Here is a 26,301-nt window from a genome sequence, read left to right as displayed (position 1 = left end):
AAATGAGATATGCCTGTGTGTAACAAGTTGCTTTTCTCTTGCTGCTTCTAATATTCTCTACTTTTCTTAACTTTTGACACTTTAATTATAATGTCTTAGTGGGGATCTCTTTGGGTTCCTCTTACATGGGCTTCCTGGATCTAGAAGCCTGGGATTCACCTCAGAGATTGTGTTTTAATCAGTCTGGGTCACAGCTTGGTGAAGAGATTTAAAAATCCTCCAGAGGACTGTAATGCATAGTTAAGTTTGAGAACCCCTGCTTTAAATCTGCTCAGTCAAAAAGGGCTGTTATCTAAGCAACACCACCCCACGGCAGAGCCAGCCCAGCTGAGGCTAAGTGTGCTACACTTACCTACAGTACTTGAGAGGAGTCCCCGAGAACTCACTGCCATCAGACTCAGGCTCAGATCTGTTCTCAAAGTCAGAAATTCGGAATACAGACAAGCTGGCATTCACGTAGCCAACCATGCATCTAAAAATGAAAACAGGTTCTGTAATTAGGACTCTGATCACCTTTGCATCCAATCCACCAAGGGTCTACTTGCTAGAAATTCCTGCAGTTATAGGTGTCTTACCTGATCCTGTCTTTTCACAGCACTCAAGTTGGAATACACTGAAAAACCCTGGCTATGTTAAATGAGAAACAAGTCATTTCTTTTGTTCTGGTCCTTTTTTGTGCAGAATCATCATGTAGAACAGCACTACCCTAATCAATGCTTCAGTGAAACGGTGAAAGCATTGCATAATCAGTATAAATTAGGTCACTACTTCTTTCATAAATACACACATACATGTACACATAATCACATTCCTTCATTACTGGTTGTCTACACTTTGTTATGTGGGGTTTCCCAGGTGCCTCAGTAAGTAAAGAACCTCCCTGCAATCCAACAGACGCCAGAGATATGGGTTCGATTCCTGGGTTAGGAAGATCCCCTGGAGGAGGGCATGGCTACCCACTCCAGTATTCTTGCCTGGAGAATCTCATGGATAGAGGAGCCTGGTGGGCTACAGTCCATAGATTGCAAAGAGTTGGACACGACTGAAGTGAATGAGCACAGCACATACTTTCTTATAATGACCTGAATATAATTGGTATGGATATCACACCCCCTCCCCAAATCATCCATGCTACAATCATGCTAGATTATGTTTCCTTCATGTATCATATGCTTTCATGCCTCTGCTCATGTTGTCTTTTCTGTTGGGATTCCTTACTCATTTTGTACAAGTGGTAACAGTGTCCATCCTCTGATGGCCAGCTGAGATGCCATCTCTTGTGTGAAGATGTCCTAATATGCCTAGTCAGAAGCTTCATTCCCTTCTCTCTGTGGTGCTGCTGTATTTACTTCATAATGGCCATATAGCTTATCTTAGAGTTGGCTGCATACATGTATGTCTTCTCCTTTGGACTGTAGTGTTTTTTATTTTTGGATCAAAAGAGGTGTCATTGGTACTTTGGTATCCTAGTCTCACGCAGTGTAGGAATCCAGTAAATATTGAATTTAATGGATTTGATTGGAGAGAACCTAAAGTACCAGGGGTTCTATCAAGATCTGGAAGATGGATCAGGAATAAAATTATTACCTAGGATTATAAGCTTCTTGAGGACATGGCTTTCAGCCTTTTGCTGAGGGTTCAGTATATTACAGTACAAGAAACTTGGGCTTTAGGGTCATATATTGTAGCTTTGCTGCTTTCTAGCCATGTCATATTGATAAATTATGCAACTTATTTAAAGCAACAAAAGTGCCAACTAATAGGGTCATTGTGGGAATAAAATGATATGTGTAAAACATATCTGCTTATGTACTGCTTATATACTCTGATATACTGCTTAGCATATAGTAAGATCTTAATAAACATGAGTGGCTATTATTCATTTTATTGCATGCACCTAGCAAGAGGTCAACAAATAATTATCAACTGAAAAAATAATGGTTTTCAGACTCTTTTCATTAATATGTCTGATGTGATTATCCAGAGTTGCTGAATATCAAACCCAAGTGATGACATAGATGTAGTTCTGAGAGCACATGAGTTCTGTATGTGTGTTGTCTTGCTCAAGAAAAGGCTGGCCTTAAGTGAACCAAGCACAAGGGCTCATTTGTCAAGTCACTCATGAGTGAAAGTAATGGTCAGTGTGTGTGTAACATGCCCTTTTCCCACTGGCAGCAGGCCTCTGCATCACTCCTTAAAAGGGTAATTGGAAATGATTTCTCCCTCATATATGAACTGCCTAGAAGATGACATGAAAACAAATCAGTGTCTTGATCATAATTAGTTGTCAGAGAGGAGCTGGTTTTGTGAAATACAGAGCAGAGTCTTCTCAGGAGCTGGGCTGTGGGAAGGGAAAGGTGCTCTGGAAACGGGCATAAAACAGGCCATTGTTGAAATGGAATAATTATTTCCAGGCCCTCCTACACTCTTCTCTCATAAAGCAGCCCTGAGCTTTACTAAGATTAAAGCTGCTTGTCTAATGGCTGTTCTGTTTAAAAAACCTCAAATGAGGACTTAAATTCAAATCAAATACCTGTCTCATGGGCTGAACACCTTAAAGCCTCAAAATAAAAGGGGTATGTCACTGAACTATTTATTAAGCATATTCATTTGATATCACTCATAAATCAAGCTGAAAATGTGCCTTTAGTGGGCATGTACTCCTTCTGGGTCCAAAGCGTTACATGTGAAGCTAGCACATATATACATAATTGTCAACTGTGTAAGTCTTTTTTCCATGTTATTTTCATAATCAGAGAAGGAGGACTGCTAATGCTGAACTGTCTAGGCATTTCTCTGTTTCCATTGTGGGAGAACCTTGGCTTGCCAACATCAAACAGTTGGGACCATCATCAATTCAGGGAAGTGAGGTTTCCCATGCTTCACTGTATGGTGTGCTTCGTTCCCAGTGGCATCAATGTGTCAACTCAGTGGCCCCCTGTTACAGTAGGAAGGCCACAGGCAGCAGCAGATGCCATGTCTGCTATTCAGTTTGCTGCCAGGTGGTCTATGTACCCTCAGTGTGACACAGCCCCAGCTCCAAGTGAGACACAGGGAAGATGAGGCTACACTGATGATCAGGGAGAAGTGAGAAGAATAGAGAAAAAGGTATCAGACAAAAGAGGTGTTTCCTGGGAACATAAAATAATAAATAATTTCCTTAAGGGGCTGGCAGGTAGCCTCCGCAGGCATTTCTAAGAAAGGAGATTCAAAAAAATGTCTTATGAAAGGCAGCATTATTTGAATTAGAATGCATACCTTGTCCAAGTAATGTCTAAGAAGACATAGTTAAATGTGAGAATTCTGGTTTTAACACTATTCATTATTTATTGCTTTCCATCCTTTACTATGGGGGAAAAGGATGAACTAGAGATCATCCTTGATGGCTCAGACAGTAAAGAATCTACCTGTCGTGCAGGAGACCTGGGTTCAATCCCTGGATCGGGAAGATCCCCTGGAGAAGGGCATGGCAACCCACTCCAGTATTCTTGCCTGGAGAATTCCATGGACAGAGAATCCTGGCAGGCTACAGTCCATGGGGTTGCAAAGAATCGGACATGACTGAGAAACTAACACACACATTATTACACTATTATCTGGGAGAGAACAGAATGAGAAGTTGACTTTTGAATCTGTTGATTCCATGTCAAACTCACTGCAGAGTATCTTTGAATTCTGCTAAAGTAAATTTGCTTTTGAGGTTTTAGGCATTGTGACTCACAAAGCATGCGGCAAAAGGGCAAAAAATCCAGGGGAAGTGAGATCAGGTTTGTGCATTTAAAGTCATGCATTTAAAGACATGTTTTTTAGATGACTGTAATAAATGACTTAAGCAACTAACACTTTCACTTAACCATCAGCTTTATCTTTTGAAACACAGCTTTGCAACTGATTATGATGTTGGTCTATTTAATTGATTTATAGTTTATAAATATAGTTCATTCAGATATTCATAACCCATTCTGTGAAAATTTGAGCAGTGTCCTTGATCAAGTCTGTAACTCCTTATTGAGATCACTATTTCTACAGGAAAATTAGCTTGATTTTATTTATCACTACATCATGTACATCAGGTACATACCTCACAGTAATTCTTGGGCCTGCATATATCCTTAGAGAATGTTCCCAAACTGTAATCTATGTCTATCTGATACCAAAGTAATTAGTTTGATGCATTCATTGAGGGTAAGGGATCAAACTGATAAAATTGGTTATTTGTGCTTTCTGGGAAAAAAATTTCGTTTGTTGATTGAAATTTTAACTCTGATTGGCAGGAACTATTTTATACTTGGCACCTTCAATTTTATTTCACAATTTCTGCCTCCTGATGTCTTCCCAGAGGTGATTTCAGTTATCTAAGCTCTTTTCTAAAGGGCCCCTGGGAAGATACCCTCAAAGAGGAAGTGACTTCATTTTATAAACAATAAACAGTCTGATCACAGGCAGCAGGAAAGACAGAATGTCTTAAGAGGGAAGATGACAATATCTGAAATACTCTTGTGTACCCACTGTGTGGAGACCATGCCTCAAACTACAGTGTTCCAGATCTGGCTGAAAATGAGACTATCTTCCCCACTGTGTCACTGAAGACTTGTCTGCAGAGCATCTGTGCTGGTGGAGAGACTAGTTGGAATACACAACTGGGAATAACTGAAGCACGCTGTCACAGGGACAAGGGGCCTGTGAACTGAATGACCCTGGATGTAGGCTTGAAATTCTCATCCATGGAGGAGCCAGGGAAGCCTGAAAGGCAAGGAGGCCTGAAGGAAACTTGGAGGTTTGGAGAAAGGTGATGGGTCTGGTTGGAGTACTGTTGACTTAGGGTCAATTTAAATTGAGATATGACATTTCTACAACCGGACTAAATCATGAGTGGGATTTGACTATGACTGCATGTGCTACCCTAGCAGCCTATGACATCTAAAATTTGATAATGCTGCTCCTCTATGAGGTTCAGTCACCTCTGAAGCATTTTTAAATTGGAAAAAGAAGAAACCTAAAAAGGATAATAGAGTAGCTGGTGGGGCAGAAAATAAGATTCATGGAGAAACACAGACAAATGTGACTACTTGAAAACAAAAATGAACAATGGAATAGAAGATTAAAAAGTAGATGTATAAATATTGAAGGTGGCAAAGGTTAAGAGAAAGGTTGTTTAAAAAAAGGGGGGGCTAGGAGAGCACAATAAAACTGAAATAAGGAGCCTATTTAGATAAATTCTAATCACCATGAACACTGTCTTAAATCTAATAGGCTGCCAAAAGTCTAAAGAATTGATTCATTGTCTGTGCATAATGTTCCTACTTTATTTTTTGGTTCCCTCTAGAACAAGGCAGGTTTCACAATATTTGAAATAAGGGAAGAATGGGAATAACCACTGGAATTTAAACCCCATGGAGTTGACTATTGAGTTGGATAACGGCTTATTGGCACAGGCCTTGAGAGCTGTGAGGTTCAGGATGAGTCCTGCCTTGTGATTCTGGATTTAATCTCCCAATCTCTTTTTGCTCTTCAAAATGAGGGTAATAATACATGTCAAACTCCCTGAATTGTTTTGAGAATCAAAACATACGTGAATGTGGTTTGAACATAGGTAAGCTTTTCTAGGCTAAGTCAAGCACAAAATGTTGACAACGGTTACAGTTAGAAAGAAATGCATACATTAGCAAAACATAAGTTTTTAAATCTTTCTTAAAATGGGATGGTATGCTCACTTAAAGTTGCCAGAGTATAAGTGTTTAACAACCATGTGGCTAGTGTAGTAATGAACTTTATAGAAACTTCCTCAAATAACTGGATTGTGAGCTGGACCTAGACTACACATGCATGAATTCAGCTGACTTGGTTTGGTGGCACTGTCCTCCCTGAGGGCTGATGGAACTATAATAGCTACAGAGGATGAATTAATTTGCCTCAAACTGGTAAACCAAGAGGTAGGGCTGCTTGTGTGAATAAGCAGTAGCCCAAGTGGATGATTTCTGGGGCACTGAAATGATCCTGTGACACCAACACATGTTCCACTCTGACCTACAGACGTTTAAAACCCACAATTAGATTATTTTGACATTAACCAAACAGGGTTATTGTATTTTTTCCCATTGAAGTATGTTAGGACTTTTTATATCTTTTTTCCCAAGGATGTATTTAATAGAAGTAAAAGCTAGGGGACATGTTATGATATTGTCAAGGTTTTATCTGACCAGAAATACAGCTTTGGGGATCACTGAGATGATGCTATAGAACTGACCTCTCAGGGAGTGAAGTTACCCACTTTGCCTATGATAATATTGACACTGGTCAAGTCAATAGCCAGGAAAGAAGAATTCAGTTACTTATTCCACAAGTATTTATTGAGTACTTTATGGGTACCTGGCATGTGGTTGCACATTTCCCATATAAAATTTGTAGAGTCTACCTAATGACACAAGGGGAATCAAATTATATTTTTACAAACTCATACAAATGGCATGACTATACATCATGTACTACTATTTTTTTGCTACACAGCATACCATACATTTTTAAATTCATGGTGGCAAGAGTGGAAAAAATGATTAATTGCTCTTCTCACATTTGCTTCCATCTAAAACTTGTATGATCTGTATGACTCCCAACCCTTCAGTAGAACAGGATGTGTTTTCTTTAGCCAAAAGTATTGTTATATTATAATCCCACCTCCTCCACAATAGGCCTTCTTGTCCTGGACTTGTGTCCCATGTACAAATGCAGAGGCTTCTGTTTGGGTGTCCAACTATACACAATGGCTAGGGAATGGGGATTCCATGATGGCTTTATGGGAAACTTACTTTTGCCCAGCTTCTCCTTGGCCCGCACAAGGTCCATACTTATAAGCATACACCAAGCGAGGGATAAAGTCAGATGTGATCGCTATGACAAATGCATTTGTAATAACGGAGAGAATTCCAATGCCTTCAAGAATCCCATACCAAATTCCTATTCAAAGAGAAGTGTTAATTCCAGAGGCAAATAAGTATGAAAACAACTGGGGTAACTAATTTTCAATAGTCCTTTCCCCGGGTCCTTCCATCATTCCAAATACTGATACTTGCAAACACCTTGGCACTGAAGGAGTTTGCATGCAAGTGCCAATGCTCATGACTTAAAACTCAATCAGCTTCAGACATAAGGAGAGAATTCTGATTGATGATAAGGTACCAAATATCATCTGCTAAGACTGGTTGGCATATGCAGTGTCAGGCTGTCACCAGACTAGGAGATCCTTGGGGTACGTACAGGATCCTTCCAGTTCATATTTATGGACCAAGTTCCTGATGCATGACCCAAGGTAGGTGCTCATTGAATGTCTGTTTGTTTCATCTGGAGGTTAAGAGACCACTGAGCTAACGTCCACACTGAATTCTCTTCCATACACACTGGCTGAGCACCTGCCAGCTCTATATGAAGCACTGAATGCAGAAATGAATAAAAGACACCTGGTTCAACTTAGCACCTCTAGTCAAAAACCAAAAGCCATCTCTGCCTCTAGAAAAATGGGACCATGCTTCCTGTGACCCAGGCAGACATTTAGGAAAGAGCAAAACAAACTTATGCAAGATCTACTTTCAAAAGGAAGTGGTAATAAATCAAATTTTTAAATTCTAGCATCCTAGGATAGAAACAACCAAACTGAGAATCGATTTAAGCACAGATTCTCTAGCACTGGAAATTATAAATTTTCAAACAGGTAACTGTACTTGTTATCTAATATTATTTAAAGCTAATATAATTATTCTTTTGCAAGATTTAGTCATCTTACATGGAAACTATATGTAAATATCTAAAGTTAGTGGCTCTTTTAATTTTATCTACCAGACGATTAATATCTTTTAAAAACACCCCCAAATCCAACTTACCTATATCTTTGGCTCTTGAAGCTAAAGGTCGCCTCCACTGTGTGACAAATTTATAAGCGTCAAGTCGAATTTCAATTATATTATTCAGTAAGGCCAGAAGTGGTGCTAGGGGAAAAGCTGCCACAAAGATAGTTGTAAATCCAAACTGAAGAACTAGGGAAGGAAAAAGAACAGAGCGTGTTGGTTTTCCGGTACTATTTTCAGAAGCTTAGTATCTGAATATGTCACTGTTTTAACCCATGTGCTTGTGCGTGTGCTAAGTCACTTCATTTGTGTCCCACTCTTTGTGACCCCATGGACTGTAGCCCACCAGGCCCCTCTGTCCATGGGATTTCCAAGGCAAGAATACTGAAGTAGGTTGCCATTTCTTCCTCCAGGGGATCTTCCTGACCCAGGGATTGAACCTGCATCTCTTGAATCTCCTGCATTTGTCAGGTGGATTCTTTACCACTAGCGCCACCCGGGAAGCCCTATTTTCCCCCAAAGCACAGGGAACATACCTTCTAGAAAGATGGCCAGGACACTTGAAAAAGAGGTGCTCCCTGAGCCTGGGAGCAATGGCACCCTAGGAGCAGTAATCATACCTCAAGTCCAGATCTTGTTTTCTAAATACCATTCTCTAGTAAAAGGAACCAGGGCTCCTTGGAAAAATGATTGATTCCAAAGCTATGGCAGGCAAAAGTCAAGATAAGAGTTTGCTGTATGTGGCTGAAGTTGTTTGGGTATAGGACAATCTGTCAAGGGTTCTTTTTTAATCATAAAACAATGTTGAATTTTGCAAATTCTTTTCCTGCATTTATCATATTTTTATATCTCATTCTATTAATCTGATATATTACATTAAAATGTATATATGTCAAACCAGTCATGCATCACAGATAAATCCCACTTGGCTGTAGTATACAATTGTTTTATTGTGTTCTTGAATTTAGTTTGCTAATATTTTGAGAATTTTTGCATCTGTATTCATCAAGAATATTGGTCCAGTGTTATCTTTTCTTGTGGTATCCTTATCTGGCTTTGGTATCAGGGTACTGCTGGCCTTTCAGAATGAGTTTGGGGGTGCTCCCTCCTCTTCAGTTTTTTGTAAGTGTCTGAGAGGATTTGTATTCTTTTAATGTCTGATAGAATTCACCAGTGAAACTGTCTGGTCCTGTGGTTTTTCTGTGTTGGGAGACTTTTGATTACCGATTCTCTCTCTCTCGTCATTATTGATCTTTTCAGATTTTCTATTTTTTGCTGATTTGGGCTTGGTAGGTTGTGTATTTCTAGAAACTTATTTATTTCTTCTAGGTTATATCATATGGTATTTTTCTTTCTCTCTGACTTCGATATCCACGTTGCTGAAAATGGCATTATTTCATTCGTTTTTATGGCTGAATAGTATTCCACTGTATATATGTACCACAACTTCTTTATCCATTCATTTGGCAATGAACATTTAGGTTGTTTCATGTCTTGCTATTATAGATAGTGCTTCTATGAACATAGGAGTATATGTATCTTCTTGAATTCTAGTTTTGTCCCATTATATGTCCAGGAGTGGGATTATTGGATTATATAGCAACTCCATTTTTAATCTCTTGAGGAACTTCCACACTGTTTTCCATAGTGGCTGCACTAATTTACATTCCAATGAATAGTGCAGAGGGGTTCCTTTTTCTCCATACCCTCTCTAGTATTTATTATTTGTAGACTTTCTGATAATGGTCATTCTAATCCTCATGGTAGTTTTGATTTGCATTTCTCTAATAATTAGAGAAAGGCAGGTAAGGTAGTTCTCTCTTGAAGAATTTTCCACAGTTTGTTGTTATTCACACAGGCAAAGAAAAGCTTTGGCATAGTCAATAAAGCAGAAGTAGATGTTTTTCTGGAACTCTCTTGCTTTTTTGATGATCCAATGGATGCTGGCAATTTGATCTTAGGTTTCTAAATCAAGATGGCAGAGGAACCAGGTTTGGAAAGTTCCCAGTTATTTTTTTAAATGAACTCTCTGCCCCCCACCCCTTGCTTTCTTCTGGTATATCAATTATTCTCAGATTTGTCTGATTGATAGTTCTCATAGGGTTTCTTTACTTTTTAAAAAGTCTAATTTTTGTCTTTTGACTGAATTATTTCTATATTTCTATCCTCCAGTCATTTTATTCTTTTTTCTATCTGGTCTGTCCTGTTACCTTCATCTCATTCATTGAATTCTTCAGCTCCAGAATTTGATTCTCTCTTACAATTTCAATCTCTTTAGTAAAGGACAATTTCTGGTCATTAATTTTATTCCCAAGTTCATTGAATTAACTTCCCATGGTTTTTTTGTAGCTCAGTGATTTTCTTTACACCTGTTTTGAATTCTTTACCACTTAGATTATTATTTTTCTTTATGTAATACCACATTTCCTTGATTTTTCATAGTGTTCGACCACATGCACTTCTGCTTTCACCTTTGAAGTAGCAGACACTTACCCCAGTTAAGAACTGATACTTACTTTGCTTCTCTCCATAGTCTTTAAATATAGTAATTTCTATTGTATGCCAGACATATAAAGGTTCTAGATCAAAGGTCAGCAAATTATAGCCTGAAGGCCAAATCTGGTCAACTCTCTGCTTTGTTTATTTTCTTTTTTTAAACCTACCTGTGAGTTAAGAATAGTATTTACATTTTAAGTAGTTACGTAAATACCTATACAACCATTTGTAATAGCCTCAATCTCACATCATGGCCCCCAGAGTCAAAATTATTTTCTATCTAGCCCTTTAAGAACAAGTTATTGATCTCTGCTCTTAGTGATATTCTTTTCCATCAAAAAATATGCTGATCTTTTGCAGCAAAGAAGGAGATGATCAGTGTGGTCATGAGTTAAGCCAAGCTGGTCCTGGGGTATGGTTTTTGTAAAACTCAGTCCACCTGCCTGGCTGTGACTGAGAACATGGTGGACCTTTTTCTCTGCCAATGACCACAGAGGCTCAGTTCTGTTTGGGGAGGTTTTACAGTTAGTTCCTTAGTTGCTTGCCCATTACTTCTTCAAAGTATTACATTATTATAGATAAAGAATGACTTTAAATAAGATAAAATTTCAACTCAACAGTAATATAGAATAATCCTAAATTGTTTGCACATAACAATACAGCTTCAAAGTATATAAAGTAAAAATTGACCAAACTAGAAGGAGAATAAGATAAAATCCACAATCATACTTGAGAATTTTAACACTATTTTCTTAGTAACTAGTAGAGGAAATAGACAAAGTCTAATAAGACAAGAATGTAAGATTTGAACAACACAATTAAACTTGCCAACTAATAGACATAGAAGATTATAATCAATCAACAATTGCAGAACACACGTTAAACACTTATCAAAACAGAAAATATGCAGGGGCATAAAACAAATCTCAGCATATATTAAATGACTAAAATACCACAGAGTATCCTTTGACCACAGCAGAATTAAAAATCAATGACAGAAGAAAAAGGTTTGATATCAGTTAGAGACAAAACAGTAGAGAACTTGAGCTCACTTCCTCTCATAAAAACACCAAAATCACAACCAACCGTTGAACAACCATCAACAAAAAAGACTACACCCCATGAGAAAACATCTTCTATATCCAAAGACAAGAAGCTACAACAAGATGGTAGGAGGGGCACTTTTGTGGTATAATCAAATCCCATACCTGCTGGAAAGAGAAAATAATTGTATCACACAGGTTCTCCCATAGGAGTAACAGTTCTGGGCTCCACATCAGACTCCCCAGTCTGGGCATCTGGCACTGGGAGGAGAAACCCTCAGAGAACATTTGGCTTTGAATGCCAGTGGGTCTTGATCACAGGCACTTCACAGGACTGAGGCAAACAACCCTCTTAGAAGGTACGTACAAGGTCTTGTGTGCACTGGACAAGGAAAAAGCCGTGACTTATAGGAATCTGGCCCAGACCTACCTTCTGGCCTTGGAGGGTCTCCTGGGGTGAAAGATCTCCAAGGGATGGCTGTGGCTCACTGTAGGGACAAGGACAATGGTGGCAGAAGTACCGGGGAGTATTCATTGATGGGAACTCTGCTGAAAGCTGCCATTTTTCTCATCAAGACCTGGCCCCATTCAACAGCAGGTAGGTTCCAGTGTTGAGATGCCTTAGGGACTCCCTGGTGGCTCAGAGGGTAAAGAGTTTGCCTACAATGTGGGAGACCTGAGGTCGATCCCTGGGTTGGGCAGACCCCCTGGAGAAGAAAATGGCAACCCACAAGTATTCTTGCCTGGAAAATCCCATGGACAGAGGAGGAGCCTGGCAGGCCACAGTCCATAGGGTCGCAAAGAATTGGACAGGACTGAGCAACTTTCACTTTCACTTTCAAACAACCAAAAGGGTGGGAATGTAGCTCCAGCCATCAGCAGATAGACTGCCTAAAGCCAACCTGAGCAAATCAGTCTGTGCAATATATTGTGTCAACAAACTGAAAAATAAAAGCTATGTGATCATCTTAATAGAATGTTTTACAAAATTCAACACCTGTTTATGATAAAAACTCTCCAGAAAGTGGACTTAGATGGAATATACCTCAACATAATAAAGCCAATATATATCAAACCCACTACTAACATCATACTCAATGGAGAAAAGCTGAAAGCATTTCCTGTAGGATCAGTAGCAAGACAAAAATGTCCCCGCTCACCACTTTTATTCAACATAGTTCTGGACATCCTAGCCAACAGCAATCAGAAGAAGAAAAAGGAATCCAACTTGAAAAAGAAGTAAAACTGTCACTATTTGCAGATGAAATGATACTGTACACAAAAAAAACCCCTAAAGATGCTATCAGAAAACTACTAGAGTTTATCGATGAATTCGGTAAGATCACAGGAAACAATAGTATATTCTGTTGCATTTCTGTATACTAACAACAAAAGATGAGAAAGTGAAGGGAATAATCCCATTTACCATCATATCAAAGTGAATAAAATATCCAGGAATAAGCCTACCTAAAGAGGCAAAAGACTCTGAAAACTCTTAAGATGCTGATGAAAGAAATGAAGATGACACAAACAGATGGAAAGATACACTGTGTTCTTGGATTGGAAGAATGAATATTATCAAAATGACTATACTACCCAAGGCAATCTACAGATTTAATGCAATTTCTATTACCATTGGTGTTTTCCACAGAACTAGAATGAAAAAAGTCTTAAAAATCAGTATGGAAACACAGAAGACCCCAGGTAGCCAAAGCTATCCTGAGAAAGAAAAATGGATCTGGAGGAATCAGGTTCTCCAACTTCAGATTATACTACAAAGTTACAGTCATGAGAATAGTATGTTACTGGCACAAAAGCAGAATTATAGATCAATGGAACAGGACAGAAAATCCAGAAATAAACCCATGCATCTATGGTAAGTTAATCTATGACAAAGCAGGCAAGACTATACAATGGAGAAAAGACTTTAATAAGTGGTGCTGGGAAAACTAGACAGCTACATATAAAAGAATAAAGACCTAAATGTAAGACCAGATACTATAAAACTCTTAGAGGAAAACATAGGCAGAACACTTTTTGACATAAATCACAGGAATATCTTTTTGAATCTACCTCTTAGAATAATAAAAATGAAAATAAACAGGACCTAATTAAACTTAAATGCTTTTGCAGAGCACAGGAAACCATCAATAAAATGAAAAGACAACCTACAGAATGGGAGAAAATATTTGCAAATGAAGTGATCGACAAGGGATTAGTTTCCAAAATATACGAACAGCTCATGCAGCTTATTAAAAAAAACAACCAAATCAAAAATAGGCAGAAGATCTAAATAGACATTTCTTCAAAGGAGACATACAGATGACCAACAGGCAAATGAAAAGATGCTCAACGTTGCTATTTATTAGGGAAATGCAAATCAAAGCTACAATGAAGTATCACCTCACACCAGTCAGAATGGTCATCATCAAAAGGTCTATAACAACAAATGCCGGAGAGGGTGTGGAGAAAAGGGAACCCTCCTACATGCTTTGTGGGAATGTAAAGTGGTACAACCACCATGGAAAACAGTATGGAGGTTCCTTAGAAAACTAAAAATAGAGCTACCATATAATTCATCAATCCAACTCCAGGGAATAGAGCCATAGAAAACCATAATTCCAAAAGATACACGGCCCCAATGTTCATTAAAGCACTATATACTATAGCCAAGATGTGGAAGCAACATAAATGTCTGTTGACAGAGAATTGGATAAAAAAGATGTGGTACATATATACAATGGAATATTACTCAGACATTAAAGAGAATGAAATAATGCCATTTATAGCAACATGAATAGGCCTAAAGAATATTAGTAAAATAAGCGAAATAAGTCAGACAAATGCTATATGATATCACTTACAAGTGGAATCTAAAAACATGATACAAATGAACTTATTTCCAAAACAAACTTATGGTTACCAAACGGGAAAGCTGGGGAGAAGAGATAAATTAAGAGTTTGTTATTCACATATTCATAGTACTGTATATAAAATAATCAACAGGGACCTACTGTATAGCACAGGGAACTTTACTCAATATTCTGTAATAATCAACAAGGGAAAAGAATTTGAAAAAGAAATGGATATGCGTATCTATATCTATATGTACACATATAACTGAGGGGCTTCCCTGGCTGCTCAGTGGTAAAGAATCTGCCTGCCAATGCAGGAAACACATGTTCAGTCTCTGGGTCTGGAAGATCCCCTGAAGAAGGAAATGGCAACCCACTCCAGTATTCTTGCCTGGGAAATCCCATGGACAGAGGAACCTGGTGGGCTACAGTCCATGGGGTGGCAAAACAGTCAGTTATATCACTTAGCAACTAAACAACAACAGTGTGTAACTGAACCACTGTGCTGTACACCTGAAACTAACAAAACACTGTAAATCAACTATAATATAAAAATTAAATTTAAAAAGTAATTATAGATAATATGTAAATAAATGGGTACTGCTATCTTCCAATAGAATGATTTTCAAAGCCAGGCAGTGGACTGGCTTTGGGTCTGATGCCAGTAGTGTGTTAACACCTCACCTACATAGGTTGGTTACATCTATGCATAACTTTGTGACTATTCATTGATACATACACTTTTGATTTATATGCCTTTCTCACTTTATATTCTACTTCAGTGAAAACATTTTTAAAAATATAACAAAGCAGGAAAGTCATTAAGAAAATAACAAAAAGCAACAAGAACAGAAGCAAGCAATTAGTATTCACTAGTCTTCTTGTGATATACTTCAGAGATTTGTTTCTTGCTGCAAAGCTACTGTAGTATTTGGAGCACTACTAGTTCTAACCCCATAACAGCTTTTCAAGCACTCTATATACCAACATTACTGTTCATTTCCTTCTTTATGGGAGAAGAATCCATTAAGAGACCTCTAAGTGGTTAGTTCTCTTAATGAATTCATTTTATTAAGTTTTATTATTAATGCCCAAATTGATTTCTTCAAATTATACCATTATACCATTCTATAACTGAAACTCTAAAAACACCAGTAGGTACGTAGGACATAAGCGATCTGAGAAACATTAAGCATCAATTCTACCACTGCTTTAATTTTCAGATTTGCCCAGAAACAACTGCTTCTTTCAGAACTAATGCATCTTGCTCATCCTTTACTCCCACCTCCACCCCAATGTCTCCGAGCTTAAACATAACTAGAAAAAAAAAACCCAAAACAACAAGAAAATCTATCCACACTCATTGTATTTGCTAAGATATTTTGTTAAGTTTTTCTCCCCTGAGAGATATAAAGAATAGAAAAATAATAATGGCATGGATAACATATATCCAGTACATACTGTGAGATAGGAATAGTTCTAAGCCCTTTCCAAGCATTAATTTATTTAGTCCACACAAAGATACACTGAAGTGGTTACTCTTTTTATCCCCATGATAGAGAAGAGGAAAGTGAGACAAAGACATTAAACAATTGCCCAAGGTTTCAGAGTTAAAAATGAGGGGCTGGGATTTGAACTCAAGTAGAAGACTCTTGAGAGTTCCTTGGACTGCAAGGAGATCAAACCAGTCAGTCCTAAAGGAAATCAACCGTGAATATTCAGTGGAAGGATTGATGCTAAAGCTCCAATATTTTGGCCACCTGATGCAAAGAGCTGACTCATTGGAAAAGAGCCTGATGCTGCGAAAGATCAAAGGCAAAAGAAGAACAGGGCAGTAGAGGATGAGATGGTTTGACAGCATCACTCAATGGACATGAATTTGAAAAAACTCTGGGACATAGTGAAGGACAGGGAAGCCTTGCATGCTGCATTTCATGGTGTTGCAAAGAGTAGGACACGACTCAGTGACTGAACAACAACAGCAATCTGTTTCTAAAGTCCATGCTCTTAGATATATGCTAAAATAAACAGCTTGGGTTTGATTATAGAGAAATGAGATTCCTTCAATGGAAGTGTAGCATTAAGCTTATACATTCCCAGCTTCCTGCCACCCTCTTCAAGAGAAATGACTGCCCATTCTACCTGCTAGTGACTCATCCTGCAGCATCTCTGCTACTTTATTGCACTTACATTTCACATCTCTGACTTCCCGCCACTGAGCACTCTTTCAGAGCTGCGACTGCACCCGATCCCTTCTTGTATCTCTAGTGCCAAACATAAGGTCTGAACATAACATGGTTCAAAAGATGTCTGCTGGATACAAACTACTACATATAAAATAAACAACAAGGTCCTACTATATAGCACAGGGAACTATAGTAAATGTCGTGTAGGAAAAGAATATGAAAAAGAATATCTATTCTTTTATATATATATATACATAACTGAGTCCCTTTGTTTTATACCTGAAACTAACACAACACTGTAAATCAACTATATTTCAATTAAAAAAAAAGATGTGTGCTGAATCAATCAATCAATCATACCATGATCACTCCTTTTTCTTTGGTTCTCCAGGTTTTCAGCTCATTTTTTTTTTTTTTCTGGTGATTTATTGCAAGGGACAGGACACAATGTCGTGAAGAATGTGAAGTGACTTGGCACTATTTCTATCAATAAAGTTTCTTAAAGCAAGATACCCTTTCTCTGCATTTAGCTCAAGAATCCCTCTACACTGTTAGCCTCAGCAATAATGGTATATGTCTAGTTAAATGCAGCTAGAGAGCTAGAATTCACATTTATAATTAATAGGATAAAACAGAAAACAAGGTCCTACTCTAGAGCACAGGGAACTATATGCAATATCCTATGGTCAACCATAATGGAAAAGAATATGAAAAAGAATACTACTTTGCTGTATAACAGAAATTAACACAACATTGTAAATCAACTAAAATTCAATAAAATTTTAAAAATAGAATAAAATAGACTATTTTCATACTCATTTCTAAGTATTCATCAAAGAGTCCGTAGGCATTCATCGGCTGAAGATTGTAGTCCTTTTCCCATTGTGGGAAACTTATTTTCCTTTCAGGCCCATGTTCTTGTCGTACTTTTCTTCTAGTCCACCAGTTCTGAATTAACCTGCACAACAAAATCAATTTATTAAAAAATATATATATACACATATATAACTGATCATAAGACTTAAGTAAGAAGAAGTAGAGTTAAAATATAGAGCAATAGTTTAAAAAAATTTAGGACAGACTGCCTAGGAGCTAAAGCCTTGGATTAGGAAGGAAGTAACAATGGAGGCTATAACTTCAAGCACTTGCACTTGCAAGTGAACAGAATGACCAATGAACTTATTTTAATCATTCACAAAACTGTCTCCTATTCAGTGTTGCCTCGGAGGGTTGGTTAGAGGACTGAGACTGTTAATAAACTGATCCTCCGGTATAAAGGCAACACTCAGACCTCTGAGGAGAAGACGGTTTGGCCTTGCTGGCTTATTTAAGGAGCCATGAGCAGTCTTACCATGGGGTGCTGACCTGCAAACTCTGATTTGAGGATCCTAGAAGGTCTGAAAACCCACAAGGCTTCCTTCTCTCCTGGCACATGGAAGCCTGCAGGTCTACAACTGGACTTGTCTGCTTTTAGCTTTAACTCAATGGGGGCTCTGATTCCTACTAAAATGCAGCTCACACTGGTGAGTTTAGTACATTTAACCTTAGCAGTGTTCAGAAGTGCATCTTATGATATGGAATGGGGTTGAAGAAAGGCGCGGGGAGAGTCTGGTCTGTATGCTGTAGGAGGCAAGGAGAAAGTTGAGGGGTATTTGAGAGTAGCAATGCCAAAACAAGAATGTGAAATTAAATAAGAAAATGGGTATCAAAGAGTTCTGCCTAATTCACAATATTGTTCTATGTCCATATTCATAGGAGATAAATATAGTTCCCTTGATGTCTATGACATTTTGATAAGTTATGGATCATACTTTAAAGGAGAATATGCTTCTAATTTTTTTTTAATTTTATGCTTTATCTTTTTAAAAGTTTTATAGAAAACATGAAACACTTGGAAGAAGTTTTCTAAAGTAAATTTGAGAAGAGAAAATTACTGGTGTTGATTCTTACAGGGAGCTAAGAGATGACTTTCTGAAGTGAACTAAGTTCTAACTAATTGTTCTGGCTGAGTGGTCCTCCCTGAAACCTAGAATTCTCCATGGGGACCCTGGGCTGACATGGAAACCTATAGGTGGAGAATTAAAGCAGAAATAGAACTGCTGTTGATTTATGTCCCTTTAAAACTTAACTGACCATAACTGAGTAAACACAGCCAAATTCAAGGTTATCCTTACAAAACTGATGCAAATTTTTGCCCATTGCCATCAGCATAAACTTATTAGTAATAATAACAGTTTTAACTGGTTAAGATAAGCTGACTTAGAAATAATCCAATTTCTTTTTTAAATCCTATTTTTTTGGGGGGGTCTTCCTTTTCTACATAGTCTGAATTTAAAGTAGTGAAAAAATGACAATTTGTGATTTATTGCAGGGGCTGGGGAGCAGGCACAGAGATCCAGTTAATGTGTTATCATTTAAAGCAGCTTGGAAGTGGATATCCAATATTTAGGGGTCCACAGAGACTTCATAAAGAATATTCACTTTTGTTCATGCAATTTGTGCTAAATCTGCAAAAAGGGCCCATGTTTATTACCTTCATCATTTGTCTCTGAATATCTAAGCATGAAGACTAGCTCCAGGTATAATATACATGGGCTTAACTGCTGAGTCTGCATTGCTTATCTTACTTGCCACACCTAGAAAAGCCAATAGACAAGCCAATAGCCAAGAGACACGCGGCCTCTCAAGTATAGATATCTAAGGTACTTACGGGTAGCCAAGTTCCATGAAATTATTCCAGGTCTGCTTTAGCACCATTATAATACCCATTTGCATACAGAGATCAATAAGGCATCCACTAGGGTGGCACTGCGAGGTAAGCAAACACAGAAATTCAAGAATCAATGGCCGGGAAGAAAGGCTGTCTGCTTTCTAATCTGCACAAAGTTGCCCTCAGGCTGTTTAATTTAAGTCTGTAGGAAACCTGGGGAGTGATGGGAGAATACCGACCTCTTCTAGTCTCCACCTGTTTATCAGCCTCAAGTAGGCACCTGGGTGTCCTGTGAATCTTCAACACACACAGAAAAACAAACCATTAGCATCCTATAGCCTTCAATGAAGATTATATTCAGATTAGCACATCCTCCAGTGAAAATTATGGTGCAGTAAGGAACAGGTCTGAGGGAATTAGGAAAACTCCCCAGAAATGGCATAATGGCAACTTCTGGAATTCTCTGGGGGTATTTCTCTTCTGGCCCTTCTGCTGGGCTGCTGACCACAGAGGCCAGTTTTTGCTGCATGCTGTGACTTTTAACATTTTCTGCTTAATACCAAGTGTTGGTTGTGTAAGCAGCAGGTTGGGTACAGTTGATCTTTTGGAATATTAATAATGCTTTTTTAAAAGAAAACTGTTTGACTAGAATTCCATGAAGTAGCTAGAAACTGCAGAGAGGCTGCCCATCCTGTTCACCAAAACCCAACACTTGGCTCTCCCCTGGTTCTCATCTCCTCAGACATAATTCGTGGAGATGGAATTCATGGGACACAGCCACTCCAGATTCTCAGAACTGCTGGATTCAGAAGTAACCCAGTCTCCCTCGGCATCCTACATTAGACCCCCTTCCCATGTGAATATCCTTCCCTCCTCTGTGCGGTCAGGGATGTAGGACATGCTCCCCACTGTCCTCCACGATGTCACCTGCTCTTACAGGTACGAGATCCAGGGGCCTGATTCAGATACCGATGGAGCCTGCCAGATTTACACTCATCCTTCACATGTACAAACTATTTTTTTCTACTCACCTTAGCAAGAAAAGGTACAAGGGACTCTGACAGAGACCATCCTGGGAATGGGAAGGTAAAGGAAAGGAAACTGATCTTCTCTTTCTATACTTTATCAGGTCACTCTAAAGGCTGGCTTCTCTCTCATCCCTGGTCAATGACCTTTGCGTGCTCTGTTCCTAGCCCCAGGAGGTGCGGAGAGATGGGGTTCTTACCTTCCGAGGAAGAACGCGATGTAAAACGTGGAGCTGTTCAGATTGACAAACTGAAAAAGAAACATTTTCAAGGTGAAGCTGTTCTCCCACTCGGACTCTGTGCGAGGCTGTTCTGTGGACACAAGGGGAGCAGAGTTTGAGAGAGGCTGCGTGTGACTCCCTCTCAGCTCCCTCTGTCACTCTCCAGACACACAGGGTGGGTGCACAGGCGTTCTAAGGAGGCTGCAGGAGACCCAGTTCGCCAGTAGGTGGTGTGCGATGGAATGGACCATCCGTGGGATCCTCAAGCTCCCAGACCAGCCCCAACAAGGGTTTGGCGGGAAGTGGCTACCCTTGTCTGAGGGGAGGGGATATCTGGTTTGTTCCTCTGTTTTAGGATGCCCCGAGAGCCTGGGTCAGACACAGCCAGGCTGAAGGCACCACATGCCCAGCCCTGGCTCCTTGCAGGAGCCTTACTTTTTGCTCTTAGCACCCACCTCGTAGGTGGAAATTGTGTGGGGTCAGGTCCCCTCCCAGCTCCTAATAACTCTCTGGTCTTGACTTCTATTTCTGCTGTGATGTGAGGTGCTCCTGGACTAGAAGGAGTCAGACCCCCATCTCAGAATGAGCATCTGACCCCTTCACCTGTCACCCTCATCCAGCATCATTTTCAATCTCAAGTACAAATACCCAGATGACCTCACCTCTAGAGCTTTTACTGTATACTAGCATCTTTGTCTTACAATTTCCTGACCTCAGTCAGGCACCAATTCTCATCTCCTCATATTTCAACTTCCATACAGCAAATGTTCTTTGGACACTGCGATACAGCCAAAAATATGGCTCAGTCCTCCAACCTGAAATCTCACGTCAAATGCACTTATCCTTCACTAGGACTTCCATCCTCACCTCAAACAACATCAAAGAAAATGCATTTAATGCAATAGTACTTTGTTTCTACGTAGATTCCCTGAGCTTTTAGTTGCTCATTTACCACTTCACTCCATCAATTCCTTTCCCACAAGTGATAACTCAAAATGCTTCCCAGGAGCATATCTGAGAAGGGAGGGGAGAGACAAAGCGAATCTGATTTAAAATGGTTTAAATGTCAATTTCAGAACAAGGCTGTACTCCTGTGGAGGGAAGAAATGACAAAGGCTGCTTTAGGGCTTTAGCTTCATTTCATTTCTTCTACTGAACTCCTGGTTACACAGGAAGGTCTCCTAGGTCATCAGCCAACTGGTGGTTTCCCAGATGGACCAGACTCACCAGGGCTGGATCTCCATCAGCATCTTTTCCAGCCTGCATCAAGTTGCCCCTGGACAAAGACTATATCAATGGGCAGTTATCTCTTCTGTGGACATGAACTTTTATCTTTTGGGGCAAAGAGTGGTGATGGAAAATTTCTGTGACTTTACAGGAGATATGCCAGGTGCCTAGCTCTGTATCTGGCACATAGAAGGGCTAAATAAACAGCATCTTTTAATGATTATTATAAATAAAAACACTTCTGTGTTTTTCCCCTTTTGGAAAAGCTACATATGGGAATGCACTAAAACAGATTCTGTGTGGGAGCATATAATTTTCTCAGACTGCATAGAGTAAAATGACTAATATCTCATTAATGAAATTGGGACAATTCCTCTGTCTTGAAAATGTAGTGAATGCACAGCTTTTAGCTGGTTACCAGACTGTTCTGGTGCTTTACAGAGTCTTAGGGGTAACTGTCCAGATAAATATTTCTACAAATATCTGTGACAGTTAGCCTGCCTATATTCCTGGTAAAAGACTCCTAGTCTTCAAAGCAACTAACTTTGCTATGATTTTATATGCCACAAAGACGGGCTATGTTTTTAATTAAATAAAAATTGTAGGCTGTAGCAAATTACTCCTTTTCTAAATGATTATAGGTACTTCATACACATGTATTTTTGTGATGTTATAGTTTTGGGGCTTAAATTAACAGAAAACCTACTTTAAATTATATTAGCTCATGAAAGGATAGTATTTGTAGGAGGTTTTAAAACTTTAGGTAGGAAAGATTCTCCCAGCTCTTAGACATAGTTAACATGTCCTGTTGAGGGCAAAGAACAAACTGTTGTACACAATTCAAAATAAAGGGAATGCTTCTTTTCAGCAGTGTTTCAGATATGACTCTCTGAGAAGGCATTTTTCAGACCACAATACTGTATCATGAAATTAAAAGGGTTCTACTCACCTAAATTTGTCAGAAGAAGAGCAACTTTTTCATAGAGCTGTAAAATAAATTTCCTACATTTAACAAACTGTAGATGGTCTAAAATAGGTAATTATGAAGCAAATGGGTAATTAAGTCATGAATGAAAATAATTACCATCCCTCTGTTCAAACAATGAAAACACTATCTACACTGTCGACAATTATGCCTTTTCAGGGCAAGAAAGAAATGTCCAAGGGCCCATTTACTATTTTCAAAATCTCACTTTTTGATTTGGGATGATTAATTCTGTGACAACAAGCCAGCTGCCACTAATTAGTAACTTGCTAAGTGATGCTGGGCAAGTCATAATATTCCTGGGACTCAGCATCCTCAGGGTAAAATCTCTTAAGACTGCTTCTGAAAAGAGTCTGTAATCCCACTGTTTTTACCGGCTGTTGTATTTTCTAGATCATAGCATTCATAAATAATAAACTGATGAAACATTATTAGGAACTGCCAAACCTATGGTACACTGCTTTTCCATTCGTTAATTAGGTGCATCCCTAACTCACCTAACCATCTGGTAAATGGACAGCCTGATGGAAGGGGAGTGTGCCCGTGTGTGTGTGTGTGTGTGTGTGTGTGTGTGTATGGACGTGCAGGGGTACAGTTAGGTACTCCCCACCCCAATGGAAGGGGAGTATGCCAATGTGTTTGTGTATGGAAGTGCAGGGGTTAGAGTTAAGGACAAACCCTCCTCTAAGAGATTCCCTAGGAGGGCATACATTGAAAGAAAAAGAGCAAATTCTTCCTCTAAAATGAAATGGAATAAATGAAGAGGAAAAAGAAAACTAGTCAAATGGATTTGAAAAATATGGAAATGAAGATCACGTTTAAACTAAAGTAGTAAAATCACACTAGGTAAAATTCCTCAGGCTGGAATTATAGCTTTACCAGAGAGCAAGCTGTAGGTCTTAGGCATGTTACCTCACTTCTTCTTAATATCATCATTTTCCTTACATGTGGTTGAGACTCACTCATTTTGAGGTCCTTACTAACTTTTGACTCTCTTACCCCAGATTTCTGGGCTAACTACTTTAAGTCAAAATACTCAGATTGTATGACTTTAAACTTTCAGCAATAATTATGGTTTGTTATAGTAAAATACAATTCATATGGCCATAGTAACAAATTTTATGTATAGAAACTTCAGACTCTGTAGAGTCCAGCATTAAAAGAAATTGGTGTAATTTTCAATACGAAGTCTTGTGGTATAGATGAGTCATACATCTCAATCGCATCATAAATATAAAATACTGGTTAACAACATATTAGGACAGATATATTTGATGTTAATCAAATATATTTTAATATTACAAAAGTATTATATCATTAAAGTTAATTATCAAGGAAAATTAAATTTAACTGGTGAGACAACCTTTCTCAAAAATACGATGATACATGTAAGCTTCAGTGTGTGGACTTTGTCATCCATTTTGGTGACTCAGAGACCCTTTATTAAACACGTAAAACACCTATCTGTCTAGCTGCTAGCACACAGTAGGTGCTTTGTACTGTCCCTAATTATATATTATTTCACCTCCCCTCCTGCTTCATTTTTACTTCATTTTTCTTTTCTTGGCTGTGTTCCATGAAGTAGAGATTGTTGGATGCATGATTTTAAGTTAAATGAATTATAACTCTGACAGGACCGGCACCTGGTCAAAATGTATAATCAAGTGTGTGTTTATAGACCCAAGGCATGTACGCAGAAATTTATTCCCTAAGATGAATAAATTAAATTTTTGTAAGACATTGGAGAAAAGAGATGATAAAAATACAGTAAATTTTAATTCACCACATCCTACCTGGATGCAGACTCTTTCAGTGCTCTGGCTGTTAGGTTCATTTCACTATGAACCACTCCCCTTTACAAAGATTATTCCACAGTCAACTTTAAGACCAGCTGAACTGTGGATGGGGCAGTGCTAGGGAGCGACAAACATCCACTTTCAGTCTCCACTGGACCAAACAGTCACACAGCCATCATGTCAGAATGATCAGCAAGTGCTCCTTTTTTTCCCCTACCTTCTGGATTTTTAAACTTTTTTCCTAAAATAATGAAGTTCCTGTATATTTAATAACAAATTACCTATACTTCATTATCTCAGTGATTTCAGCACTATGGCCCAGATTTAAGTTGCAGTATAAGAGTGAGGGGAACTGTACTTGAACACATATTCCATGCCAAACACTCTACATGGCCCTCTACATATATTTATTCTCTCCTACAAACCTCAAGTCTAGCAATGTCAGTCATTACCTTTTGTTCCGTAATTAGTAACAACAGTTTACAGAGTGCCTACTATGAGCTGGAGCCTGTTTTATCCCTGGGAAATAACAACAGAGGAAAAAAAAATGGCAAAAAGTTTCGGCCTTCTTGGGGCTACACTGAAATGGAGAAGATAGATAATAAACACAATAAATGTTTAAAAATAGCCTATTAGATGGCAATTAATGCCATAGAGGGCTTCCCAGGTGGCACTAATGGAAAAAAAAAAACAACAAAAAACCTGCCTGCCAATGGAGGAGATGTAAGAGATGCAGGTTTGATCCCTAGGTTGGGAAGATCCCCTGGAGGAGGGCATGACAACCGTCTCCAGTATTCTTGCTTGGAGAATCCCATGGACAGAGGAGACTGCCAGGCTACAGTCCATAAGGCTGTAAAGATTCGGACATGACTGAGGCGACTTAGCATAGCACAGTGCCATAGAGAAAAATGAGGCGGGTGAGGAGCTAGGCAATGGTTAGAAAGCAGGAGTGGGTTGCAATTTTACAAGGAGTGACCAGGGAAGCCTTCTATTAGAAAAGTAACCTTTGAACAAAGACCTGAAGGAGGTGCCGGAGTAAAGCCTACAGACTCCTCAGGGAAGAAGGTTCTAGGTGGACGGAAGAGCAAATCCAAAGTCCTGGGTGACAGCATGCCTCACACATCTGAGAAACCAAAGGAAGGCCAGGGAGGAGCAGGGGAGTCAGGGTGAGAAGAGGGAGACAGGGTCAAAGACCTCACTGGGGCCAGATGAGGCAGACCCCAGCGGCCATGGGAAGACCTGAACTTTGAGTGAGAGGAAAGCCACTGGATACAGTGAGTGAGGCTGGCTTACTCATGTGAAGCTTGCTCACTCATGTGAAGCTTGCTCTGGCTGCTGTGATGAGCCTGGGTTGAGGGTAGCAGACATGGAAGCTGGGAGACCAGTGGGGAAGGCACTGCACCACCCAGGTGAGAGATCCTGAGGACTTGGACCAACGTGGGACTTGGGATGTGTGAAAGGTGGTCAGACTCTGGATACATTTTCATGGTGAGAGAAATAGAGGAGTTAAGAAGAACAAGGTTTTCAGCCTGGGTAGCTATGATGGAGAGACTATGGGAAGAGCTGATTCTGGAAAGAAGATGGGGACTATGGGGGTTGAATGTGTTAGGTGAGGAGGAGTCTCGGGTTCAAGAGAGACAGCTGGGCTGAAAAACACACTTGAAAAAAGCCTGAAATCAACACAAGCAACATGTACCACCCTGGAAGATTCCTTGCTGAGTCATCTCTAGGAATGCTTTGGATACTGATTAACTTCCCATCATTCAGAATCAAAAAAGAAATGGGAACCAACACTGTTGAGCTATCTCAGATTCTGAGCTGGGCCTTAAAATATATTTTTTCTCTTTGCCACCCCATGGACTATACAGTCGATGGAATTTTCCAGGCCAGAATACTGGAGTGAGTAGCCTTTCCCATCT

The 26,301-nt window shown here is 39.2% G+C and overlaps 1 protein-coding gene across 20 annotated transcripts in view; it reads right to left on the bottom strand.

Moving 5' to 3' along the window:
- ANO4 (anoctamin 4) overlaps positions 1-26,301 on the bottom strand; it is a 419,392-nt gene that overhangs the window by 31,662 nt on the left and 361,429 nt on the right. For 14 of the 20 annotated variants that reach the window (XM_081595414.1, XM_081595415.1, XM_081595420.1 and 11 more), the window contains 8 exons: positions 22,551-22,587; positions 20,354-20,465; positions 19,368-19,425; positions 19,129-19,226; positions 17,234-17,376; positions 7,875-8,027; positions 6,807-6,954; positions 353-472 (listed from right to left, as the gene is read on the bottom strand). In XM_081595414.1, the coding sequence (XP_081451540.1) occupies positions 353-472; positions 6,807-6,954; positions 7,875-8,027; positions 17,234-17,376; positions 19,129-19,226; positions 19,368-19,425; positions 20,354-20,465; positions 22,551-22,587 (869 nt within the window). Of the gene's footprint in view, positions 1-352; positions 473-6,806; positions 6,955-7,874; positions 8,028-17,233; positions 17,377-19,128; positions 19,227-19,367; positions 19,426-20,353; positions 20,500-22,550; positions 22,588-26,301 lie in introns of all 20 variants that reach the window. The other 6 variants (XM_081595416.1, XM_081595421.1, XM_081595419.1 and 3 more) reach the window with 1 other exon arrangement.

The sequence above is a fragment of the Giraffa tippelskirchi genome, chromosome 4 (assembly GCF_054371585.1).
Source record: "Giraffa tippelskirchi isolate mGirTip1 chromosome 4, T2T-mGirTip1v1.2.pri, whole genome shotgun sequence".
NCBI classification, from domain to species: Eukaryota; Metazoa; Chordata; class Mammalia; order Artiodactyla; family Giraffidae; genus Giraffa; species Giraffa tippelskirchi.
The sequence above is the reverse complement of the archived record's forward strand: the minus strand, read 5'-3'. Positions and strand labels throughout refer to the sequence as shown.